Source organism: Caloenas nicobarica, chromosome 3, assembly GCF_036013445.1.
Source record: "Caloenas nicobarica isolate bCalNic1 chromosome 3, bCalNic1.hap1, whole genome shotgun sequence".
Classification (NCBI taxonomy): domain Eukaryota; kingdom Metazoa; phylum Chordata; class Aves; order Columbiformes; family Columbidae; genus Caloenas; species Caloenas nicobarica.
In genome coordinates, this window is record NC_088247.1 from 32,770,304 (window position 1) to 32,782,597 (window position 12,294).

A 12,294-nucleotide genomic window follows, 5' to 3' on the forward strand; every position below is an offset into this window, starting at 1 on the left:
AATATACTAGAGCTCCATTATAAGTTCGGGATAGATGCCAGGCTGTCTTTGAAGCATTCTTAAAGTTAATAAATGTTTTCCATTATTACTGTTAAATGATTATTAAATACTAAATATTTGAGATGTAATATTTATTAGAATAATTAATAAATATAAATCCACTCCTTTTGGATCTATTGTACTGTAGAATGAGTGTCTGGGATATTTTCTAACACATATATTCTAATCTACTTCTTCCAAGTTTGGCTGCCAGAGGAAACACACATTAGGTTTAGGTTTTGGATGTAGCTCTTCTTATTATTGAATGACAGTCCAAACAAAATATTAGTAAGACAGCATGCTAAATAGATTAAGAATAGCTAGCTGACTGATTACAGAAAGCGACTCTCAATGGGCAAAAACACTGTGGAAGGAAGACGTTTGTGGTGGGATCCCAGCGATGAAAGTTTTTCAGCATTTACGTGTTCATTTTCATGTCCAGCATTTTCAGTGATCTGGAAATTAAATAAAGTTGCTGATGGAGATATTTGCCAACAGCACAAGGCCTGGCAGAATGGTAAAGATGACGGCAGGCACATGGGAATGAACCTGAGGATAATCTGGGTGACTTTATCCAAATGGCTTAATATACCAAATACAAAACTTGATCAAGAAACAATGAATTCAGACTATTACAAGAGGACTCTATCCTAATATTAGTGACTCTGGAAAGGATTTGACCAAGGATGAGAAACACAGAGAAGGAAGAGCGAGGAAGAAAGGTGAAGAGCTTCATACGAGTTCCCATTATGTTACTCCAGCTGGTTTATTACAGTCCTTAGGTACAGAACCAGAAAGGTAACAAGCAGGAGAAGGTAGATATTATCACTGTATATGGTGATGCTGGTACTAACATGCTGCACATTAACTCAGCATCTACACTTTGTAAATGAGACTGGAAAATTGGAGAAAGCAAAGAAAACATTGGAAAAACTTAGTCCAGGACTGGAGAAAATGTCATATTTATAAATGCAGGATGTGTCAGAACTTCGTATCATTGTCTACTATAACAGTTCCTAGGCTTTTTTAATTTGTCTGTTGTGGATGTTGATAATGAACTACCATGGAAATCAGTGTGCTCTAGTTCACCAGGATAATGCCTGTTTTATAATCGGTTACTCTGTAGAATTAGTCTGTGCTAACTCCTCTGTTGCCATAGATATGCTGTCTGCTAGAGCCTTTACCTCACTTCAAGACACATTATGTATCACTGTAGAAAACTGGAATGTTTCATAGGGACATACTTTTCTCAATATATTTAGTTTATGACATATTCAGTGTGAATATTATTTGAATATAAGAGTATAGAGAGGAAGTACTGGAACCTACAGGACTATTCAATGTAGCAGACAGAAATGTAACAAGTATCTCTGGCTATAACCCAAAACCAAAGAGTTTCAAATTAAAAATAATGCAGAAATCTTTGACAATGACAATCATCAACCAGTGGAATGATTTACAAAGTAAGTGACGGGTTCTCCATCTGTAGACGAAGACTAGATGTATTTCTGGGAGATATGCAGTAGGAAAACACAGATATTAGATTGCATACAAGAATACCTGGATGACATTTAATGGTTGACAATATACAGAAAGCGCGCATACTCAGCTAGTACAAATTAATTTAGTTATGCTGACATCAGTGAAGCTGTTCCAGTTCGTAGACCTGAGGATCTGTCTTACAGTCTGCATGCAGTTATAAATCTAAAGGGTGAATACATTTTCAAAGCTATGCTTTGGTCGCTCACCTTCGAAATGATTCATTTTGTGTTTTTAAACATTTAGCAGTGTTTCAAACCACAAAGAACACTTCACTTTTCTTCTAAATGCTTTTTGTCTGGTTTTCATTATCATTTACAAAATGTATTATGACACTTTCTTTACCTCAGACTGCAAGTTTGTGTGTGTGTCCCCTATGGACTTGTCACAAATAAATCACTGCAATGCTTTTTTGAGCACCTTTATGTGTTGAATATCTTCTGGTGCTTCCACGAAGCCAGTAACTCTTACTTCACCATGTAAAGTATATTGTGATTCACAAAAGTTTTGGTAGGTTTTAACTGGAATTTCCTTAATCAAGCTAATAAAGCACATCCCAGTCTGAGCAAAATCCCCTCTCTCCGTAATCAGTGCAGTGGCATTGTCACTTCATGTTCTTGGTTCCTTTGTGCTTTTCTATTGTTTCCCCATACCAGGCTTCTTGGCGGTTTTATTCTACCGACGCCAGCCGAACAAACCTGACAGCCACCTGGCGATATTATGAAAGTATTCTTCCTCCCCTCAGGCATGTATCAGTGCTAAGAATGATAAAAGAAAGCCATGACTTGTATTGGTTACTAATATGCTTTTCAATTTTTTGTTTCATCCCCTGCTCCCTCTTGCCTTGTTTTTTTTCTTTTTTTACCATATATCCTGCACGTAGTGTGTATGGCGTAGTTATGCGGCTGATGAGAAATCGGTTTCCATTGCTACCTGGAAGCCTCATTTGAAGGCCTTGCATACCTGCAGCCCTACAAAGTAGGTACAAATATGGCAGCTGGTGCTGTTCTTGATGTCTGTTCAAGCTTAAAGAGAATTACTATTTGTCTGTTTCATCTTGTTTTGTCTTAAGTCCTCGCATTAAAAATTTCTACTAACAAATCATGTCTATAATATCTAAGAGCCTAGAACAGTGGAACAAATACAAATCATTGCTATTTATCTGAGCACAGGCATTAGAAACATTTTCCTAAAGCCCGATTCATCTGTCAAGGTTAATGTTTCACCCAGTTCCAGATTCTCTCTAAGGAGAAAATATTAATCACAGGATCACAGAATGGTTGGGGTTGGAAGGGACCTCTGGAGATCATCCTAGTCAGACCCACCTGCTAAAGCAGGTTCACCTAGAGCAGATCGCACAGGAATGCACCCAAAAGTTTAATGCAGAGCTTGTTCCTTGGTTTAATGGTATTTTTATGCCTGTGCCTCTATGTAAGGCTATCGCTACAGATCTGCCTTTGTGAGGGAAGAGAGCCTTGTGGTGTTCTGCAGGTGAATGCACTGGGGAATTTGCTCCTTTTTGTCATAACTTCTGGTATATTCAGTATTTCCTTAGGGTAAATTATATCCTTGGTTATACACACAGTCAGTGGAAGATGACTCAGAAGACCTCATGCCATGTTTGGCTGACAGGAAATACTTGATGTCCTAGTTTGGGTGAGAATTCACAGAGCACTGTCAGCCCAAGACTATTCAATAATTCAGTAAAAGATTTACCAGAAGGTAGTAAATTGACTGATTCAATACGGGGCACAAATCAGGAAGTAAAAGATACTCGATAAAGATCGAAAAGGAGAGCGCCAAGAGCCTTATGGGAAAGCTCTGATAAGCATCCTAACTGTTGTGATTGCAGACAGTGCAAGAGAATTAGTGGTTTCTCTCAAAGCTGGGTGATGAACATCCACATGACAGTAAAAAGGTAATCGTGTGCCAACAAGCTCAGCCAAAAAGAGGTTTGGCTGTGTACCCAAAGCTGATCTTTGAATTTCAAAGAGTTGACAAGAACAGAGCCATAAGTAATCCATTACCATAACTGTAATTCCAAAATGTTCCAAACTCAAAGGAGCTTTTAGATTAAAAGTTACATGGAATATTGATTTTTGACGTATACCAACAGGTTGAAGGCAACATTGGTATAAATGGATGGATATAAAATTACGTAAATAAGGAAGCTGTATCCCACCAACAATATTCTAAAATATGTCCCTCAAAAGTGCATCTACTTGTTATTTTAAATGTGTATTGCTGTGCTATCCTAAAATTAAACCTTTTTATTTACCAGAAATAACTTTATCTAATAAGAGCCTACAGCTTTCTGTTGTATATGTGTCAGCAATGCATTTTGCCTAAGTGCTTTGCCAACTCAGTCTGCAGTGGTATGTACTGAGCATGTTATGCATGTGTTAAAACAACTGAAGAGTTTCTTTATCAGAAGCATTGTAGTTACGAGTCTTGCTTGAATGTTTTTGTGGTTGCAAAGTAACACGTGTGTTGTACACTAATGATCATATCCATTTATGTTCATCATATATCTAACATCATCTGTAACTAAGTAATGTGATTACTATCTGCATAACAAGTATGTTTTTTCCCTCCCACTCCCTGACCTGAAGAAAAGAACAAGGGGAAGCTTCTAGCAGGTTTGTAGTTTCTTTTATTTCTTCTATCTGTGAAATCGCTGCTTCTTAATGCCTTTTAGGTGTTTCAGGTTCTGTACAGTAGGTTCAATGAACTGTAACTGTTAACTGATAATAAACACAAGTTGCCTTTGTTTAAACTCATATCAATAGACTAACGCTGCTGAAATTGGCTTCTTTGTCCCAGTTTTTGTACAAAAAAGCTAGGCATTTTTTTTACTTTTCTAGCCACATATTTTAACTATGAGGGGGAGCTCAGTTTGAACAGTGGCAGAGCAGCAATGGAGCAGCCTCCCCAGACCCAGCTCCAGGGCAAGGATGTGGCCCCCAGCTTCTGGTATAAAACTGATGCTCGCTGTTTCCAGGAATTGCAGTGGAAGTTACGGGCAAATAGTTGAATTTGGCTTTATGAACAAGCCCACCAGCCCTCGGTCGCAGGGGGAGGACCTCCCAACAGGGCTGGTTGGATGTCACCTCAGCAAAGATCCGTGCTGCCCTGCGGAAGCATCCTTAATGCTTCCTCAGTGCCATCTCTCCACATTTCCTAACTTTTTCCTGCCTTTCCCCCCTAAGGAGTGTTTTGGGACATGGCAGGCGGGGGAAAAGCACCACTGCAGTGGCTCAACTCCTCCCGGGTCACAGTTTGCTGTCTTGCGTGTTCCTGTTCAGGTGGAGAAGGCAACCTGGCATCTCTCCTTAAATAAGCCCCATCGCCACCGGCTGGGAGGGCAGGTGGTGTTTCCACCCAGCCTGGATGGCAGCTGAGGACCAGGTGCCTACAGCACGCAGAGGCAGGCCTTGGCGGGACTATCCTCGCTGGGTAAATAAAGCCCTGGAGATGCACGTCCTAAGGCAGTAAGAGAAACGCTGGTCTTTGCTGCACTTATAGCTCAAATCCTTAGAGACGGAAAAGGACTTGGTGGCTACAGGAGGAATTACACCACCTCTGGAACTCATTAGGGATGGGAGTCAGCAGGCGTTTGGCAGCCGGCACTGCAGTATCAGCACAACCAGAGAATGGTGGAGTTTACCTCCCAGCAGAAAATTATGAAAAGACAAGAAAAAAAGTGTCAATGACATATCAGGCCCTGAAATACATCCACCTCTGAGCTGTACTGTGGTTCACAAACTCTCCTGGGTTATTCAGTCGGGAGTGGCAAGTCTTCGCATCAAATACCCGTGTCCCGTTCCACTTTGCACATTGCTCTGCCGGCACCTGACTCCATCCCTTCCCCTGATGTGCACATAACTGCTGTTAGTGTCGCAGTAACTCGAGGCGACTGGATTTGCTCTGAGGTGTCCCTCAAGAGCACTTCACCTGCTCTCTCAGTTCTGTGATATCTCATATATGTTACCTCCACTGGCTTGCTAGCAACGTATTGGTCTCATTAAATTATTACAGCCAATCAAAATTTTTTGCACTTTCCAGCCATATTTCCTACTCCTTCAACAGCGACATTTAAAATTTGCTTCAGCTTTATTAAAGGTGAGGCTGAAGTTGGCAGCAGATGAGTACATACTCCAAAAATGTGATTTGTGCAGAGGAGAGACGTTTTTCCCAGTTGTACCTGTGAGCACTTAGAGACAAATTTACTTACAATAAGTAGAAGCTAGATGCAAAAAACCCCCAGCTGCCAAAATTATATTACATACTCTATGTAAGTGGTAACTGTTGTGGTTTTTTAAGTAGTCAATGATTTAGCCAGATTTTTTCACTTTATTTTCACTGAATGGAAGATGCTTGTCCGTTCTGAAACTCTTAACTAATATGTGCACTGCTGAAAATTAATGTAGGTATAAAAATGAACTAGTCAACTCCTGAGATCCGGGTCTACAGTAAAAACCCTACAGACCACTCAGTGCCTTTTAAAAAAGGTGTGTTTTGTCGGTGGCTGTTTATTGTTCTTATGCTGATCTACTGCTGTATGTTTGTGTTAAAATACATGTGGTGTATGTGGTCTTTTGTGGTAAAAATGTAAGTGCAAATTGCTGTAATGTACTTCAAGATAACTGTCCTCGACTATTTAACTTCCTTCTTACTGCAATGCTGAGTGACTTGCATGGGATGCTATGTGAACTAAGTAAGCTGCTTCTTGTTTCACTCTTCCAATGAAAATGTGTTTGCACAAGTAGTGCATTGGATTGCTTTCTGAATATGCTCTTTCCTCTTTACTCCATTTTAATAACAGTGGTGAAAAATTGTTATTGCTTCAGGTAAAAGTTAATTACATTTTTTCCTACCAAAATGACTTTTATATTTACAGAAATGAATTTATGTTCTGTTATGTATAGACCTACAGTCTTTCATTAGGTGACTAAATGTTGCTGTGCATTTGAGTTGAGAGAGCTGTGCTTATGAGGCTGTACGCAAATAGTATTTATTTCAGTTCAATTACATAATGTGGCTGAAATTCTTCCTGTGCAGGAAACTAGATCAAGACTGATAAATCTTACAACATCCTGAGAGTATAAGCAGTCTCAAGCTGTGTGTAGGACATGCATTGGGTGTCTGCAAAGAATGAATGTCACCCATCTAGTGTTGTAACTAGTGAGCGTGAATACGAATTCCCTATTCAGACAACTCTCTCTGGTGCAGTAAGGGGGAGTTTTGCCAGAATAGGAGCTTGGGGGAGAAAACTCATCCCTGTTCTGAGGGAAACAAGTAAATTGTTCTCTGGAATTCTCTCCGCCTCCTATATCATATCTGTTTCTAAAAATAAATTTAATGTAAACTCTCTGCATGCACTATTATGAAAAAGAATTGCCAGTGATGCAGAATCTAACTTGAGGTGGAAAGCCTGACCCCTTACCTAGCAGTGGAATGCTTAGTAACATGGTCCTCTATCTCCCCTCACTCCTAGTAAGCTTTGTAGTAATAAACAGAAGCTCTTCAGGATGTACACCCCTCGGAAACATAGGTATTCAGCATCCTGCCTATTCACATGATGTTTGAGAATGCCAACTAACATCAGGTGCATGATTCATTTCCTTCCTCTCCTTAATGCTTTCAAGTTCTTTACTTCTCCAAAGGAGGTTTCTTGATTTTTTTTTAAGTGCTTGTGGTTCTCCTTGTTGCTTGTTGCCTGCAATAACATTAAGCCAATGGCAATAATACCAGTTCTTTGACTCTCATCTGGTCAAACAATTGCAGTGTGCAGCACGCGCAATTTGCCAAAACACGGTTCCCCTTCTCCGCCTGAGATTTGAACTTTTGGAATGCATTGCCCTGCAGAGGTCTAAAAACAGGGGTTGAATATTTGGGTAAAGACATTTTCCGAAGTCCAAGAGGATTTTTAGAACCGTAGCAGTTGAGTTCTCCATCTAATAATTAGTGGGGAATATTAAGCTATTCATAATATTAAGCTATATCAACAGTCAAAATGTGCGATTATCATTGAGAAGAATCCCCTTGGACACAGTCCGTGGAAGCTGTGCCTGTGTCCTGTACTGGAAGGTAGAGGAATGCATGTGAAATCAACCATCTGCTTCAGCCGAATTCTGTGGAAATTGTGTCTCTTACCAAAAATGGTAATTCCTAGATGGGTGGATCTTGCAGGAAGAAACCCTTGATTTATAACTAAAGCTTCTTATGCTTTTGTCTTACTTTTTAAAAATAATTTTAAAATCAATAGAAGTACAAACTGATGATAGAATAAGGAGATAAAAATAGTTTCTCTTCATCTGGAAACTGTTTTGGAAAGGAAAAAGTACACAAAACCGGTGAACTTCATTTATTTCTTTTTCTGTTTGACATTATGTCCCTGAAATTCTTGTTATTACTCATTGAAGGTATGAGATATAACACTACATTTCTTGGCTTCGTGCTCCTAGCATGAGACTGGTGGAGAAGTCTTGAGTGTTGGAACTTCAGGCCTCACTGTGCCATCTATTGCATTTGCATTAGTTCAACTTAGCTTCATTTCAGTAAAGTTGTCTGTAGGCTTGGTAAGAATCAACATCTGTATCTATTTGAAGTTAACTGCTGAAAATTGGCACGTACGTTTGATTGCTGTTGTTTGTCGTCGGTGATAATTTTTGACAGTTTTAGGTTCTGCCTCAGCTCGAGATCCAAAGCATTCCCCCTCACCCTCAGGCCCTTCGGTTACTTCTGATTCATTTCAATGTCTTCCCATTCCCACTTCCACCAGCCTGCTCAGTCTGAAAAGGTGAAAAACAAATTGTAAATTGTGATTAGAAGCAAGCAGTAGTGCTGCCGGTCTGAGGCTGAGGCAGGGCAGAAGATAAACTTGACCAGAAATGCAGGAAGGTAGGCAGGGAAATAGGGGAGTGGGACTGAGAGTCAAAGAGATGCTCAGTTGACCAAAAGTACAGTAATATGATCCATGAAAGACAGACAGAGCTGCGAGTACGGGAGATAAAAACAAAGGTTTATAGGCATTTATCAATTAAAAGAAAATCTCCTCAAGTCCAGTCATTTGGTCGGGCACAGAAATGTTCATTCTCCCTGCAGTGAAGCTACAGTGACCTCTAGTGTCACTCAACACCTATTCCTTCATAAATTGAAGCTGGAAAAGAAAATTTTAAAAAGACAAAATAGGTCCTCTGCTATCACAGGGAAATGAACAGCTCGTGCATGTACTGACAGGAGGAATGTGTGGTAAGATCCTACAACTGACCTTCCAGAAGGCAAACAAATAGAGAAAAGTCACTTGCTTTTTTTTCCCAGAGGTGCCAGTTGTAATTGATCTCCAGTAAAAGATTAATATATTCAATATGAATATATTCCACAACTTGCAACCTGGAAGGATAAAGGAGCAATACGTCCAAAGAGATTGACATTGCCAAGGGAAATTGTAATGAAAAGCAAATATAGATATATATACACCAAACTGGGATAAATCATGTAAGGTACAAGAAATGATGTACAGACACACATCTGAAAGAATGCAGAGATGACTGAAGATAACTGTCATTCTCTCAGATCTTTGTCATTTAGGTCTGCTTCAGGAGCCTGTGTATGTTTAGAAAGCATTTAGACACCCATTTTCCTGATTCTTTCTCATGGTTTTTGCCTTTTTGACCAACATTCAACTTAAAGTTCAGGATATGTGAATTTCCAATGACTTTTAACAGGTTTGCATTAATTCAAGGGATTTCCTTTGGATATCATGCAAAACAGAGAGGAGAAAGGGGAGAGAAAAAAAATACAATAGACTAGGTCCTGCAAGAAATGAAAGATTTCTAGCACAGCACTGGATCATGCTAATTGAACCAGCGTTAAATCAGAGTACACGTCCCTAAAGGCTTCAGTGGCTACTGATTCAAGTGCAGAATGCCCAAAGATGCTTGAAAGGACGTAAGATTATCTCCCCTCTGTGTCTCTAACATCATCTCTGCCATTATTGCAACAAGAGGGTCAAGAGCCAGGAACTATACAGACTATACGGAAAGGGACTTTCACCATGGGAAAAAGCCTGGTCAGAATGCCCCCAAAATGCTCTGATTCAGTTATTCCTTCATGTTCTGTTATTTATCATACATAGAAGAGCCCCAGGCAGTGTGCTCCCAAGGACAGCAGGTTGCTCTCTCCCAAGCAAGAATTCTCCACTGCTGCAGGTCACAAGGACCCAGTGACTTCAGAAACATTTCCCACCAGTCTCAAAACAGGAACAGGGATCCAAGAAGCAAAGAACTGCTGTAACCAGTGTCTTTGGAGAAACTCTCAAGATGCAGAATAGAGTTTCCAAACCGTGCTTCCTTCAGGGGCTGCGTTTCTCTTCATGATGCAGCATCCTCTGCATGGACCCTTGGCATGCCGTTACATTGTCATTGCTATAAAGCAATTTTTTTTTTTTTTTAAAGTATGAGGTCTGCAATTTAAATTAATATTTTCATTCTCAGTGTTGCACTTTTGAAAAAATGTCTCTAGTACCGATGAAGTGTCTACTGTTCCTTTCACATTGCCTCATTGCTTTGATTTGGAGAACTAAAGATATTCAGGTTAAGTAGCCATTGTGTACCATTCAGCTTTTATAAGTGAAACAACCATGTACAATCATTTAAAGGCAGCCATTGCTTTCATAAATACAAGTTAATTGACAGAACAACACATCTTCTTTTTTCATTTTTTTAATTTTCATTTTTATTTTGGAGTTAATGGGATGATAAAAAATATGCTCCATACTGATCATTTTTATGGCTATTTTATCAATTTCCCCATAATTTTAATTAGTGCAACAGGAAGAGAGCTGTCTTGAACCTTTTTTTACTCTGAGATTTGTTAAAAAAATATAATTTGATTTCATTCTTCAATAGCAAAAACAATTTGAGCCATAAAAGGAGTTAGAAAAAGCAAAGGGGACACATGCCTAGAATAACATCTATAAGAAGTAGTCAATTTTGATTCTGTTGCTCATGCTGTATAGTATGACAATGCAATAATGCGGTTAATAAATATTTTACAGCTTATATTTTCATTAAGTTGTACAATGCAAAAGATTCCTGAGCTGAAATGTAATTCAGTCTTGAAACATATTTTTATTGAAAATTAAATTTTAGAACTCACTTTTCTTTCAGATAGTAGATTCTGTGGGTCTTTCATATTGCATATACAACAGCACACAATACTGCAGGTCTGGGTAACAATTTGCAATGGAAATAGGTAACATTTCAAGCACCATGATGTGTTTATTTCAACAATTGCTTACTTTGGGCAAAGGAAGAAGGGGATTACATTCAGAAATTATAGTAAAGGTATTCTTTCAAGTGATTCAACATGCCATATAGAAATATATTTATCTAATAATCTTTCTGTTGATGTGCTCATTTTTTAGCATTCTTGAAAATGATCTCATTATAACCTTCCCAGCATGTGCTTTGCCTGCTACAAACTGCATCCTTTCTGCTCTCAGTAATGTCTGTATTCAGCATGAAATGCTGTGCTGTGCTATGCATGGACAAAGATATCCGATTATCTCAACATTTCACAGCCACAGAAGTGTATACTTTCTATTTCATATAATTACATATTAACACTGTGTTTTCAGAGTGCAGTAGGTTAAACATCTAAGAACCACGTAGTCCGTGTTAGCATTAGTTAATTAGCCACAGAACTAATTTCTGTTGAAAATATGAGCATGCCGACGCTAAATGCAAAGATTTTGAGAGTACTAGCAGGTGTCTTAAGTACAGTTACAATTTGCAAATAGACAGCATTTCTTATAGGTGCTTTAAAAGCACCCCCAAAGCCTGTGCCAGGGCAATGGGACTGAAAGACCCAGTAACACCATCCCACGAGCAGCTACTGCATTGCTCCCGTCATCTCTTCCCCTTGCAAGAACAGGACCATTGATCAAGGCGACCATTCCCTTGTACAGGCACTTGAACTTAACCTTGTACATAATGCAAGGTTTTCAAACCCTGGTGTCAGACTTCCTCTCTGTTTCCCCTTTGTGCCCCTTGCTACAGGAAGAGACAAAAAAAATCAGAAATGTTAACAAGAAAGCATAGGCAGATAGTCACAGTGACCACAGGGTGTTCATCAGATATATTCGAACATGAACAAAGGTAACTTAAGCACTGGAAAGTAGAAAATCTATATATCCCACATTTAGCTGACTGGAGAGGAGGGTTATAAGCACAGGAGGGAAAAAAATCAGCTTACAATTGGCCAACTATAAGACCACAGAGCCACCACTGATCCAGCAGTCACAGTCATGAGCTTGGCTGGACTTTTGTACCTGTCCTAAAGCGCCTATCCAATACCACCTGCAGGTAGTCAGCTCCCGGCTTAATCTCCAGCAATTACTTTAGTGAGCACACAGTGTATCATTACACTTCCATTAATTGGTCATCACGCTGTTTCTTGGATGCTTTGTTAATTTTAGTTTTGTCTTGTCCAAGTAAGTGCTGTAACAAGGGATTCTGGATGCAAGTGATTGCTAACAATGCATATGAAATGTTGGAAGTGCCACATCTTGAAAAAGCATGAATATACTAACAGTATTTCTGCCTGCTTAAAAAAACCCCAAACAATACTACATGGCATGCAGTAATAATAGAATACATTTTGTTCTTGTTTACCTGGAGGGATGGCCAGAAATGCACTGAGCTGGGCTAA

General features: G+C 39.3%; 1 protein-coding gene across 2 annotated transcripts in view; it reads left to right on the plus strand.

Moving 5' to 3' along the window:
- The window catches only part of KCNQ5 (potassium voltage-gated channel subfamily Q member 5), a 287,542-nt gene that overhangs the window by 249,816 nt on the left and 25,432 nt on the right, over positions 1-12,294 (plus strand). Inside the window, exons 8-10 of one of the 2 annotated variants that reach the window (XM_065630522.1) lie at positions 2,462-2,556; positions 4,191-4,217; positions 7,076-7,132. In XM_065630522.1, the coding sequence (XP_065486594.1) occupies positions 2,462-2,556; positions 4,191-4,217; positions 7,076-7,132 (179 nt within the window). The remainder of the gene's footprint in view (positions 1-2,461; positions 2,557-4,190; positions 4,218-7,075; positions 7,133-12,294) is intronic. The other variant, XM_065630523.1, reaches the window with a different exon arrangement.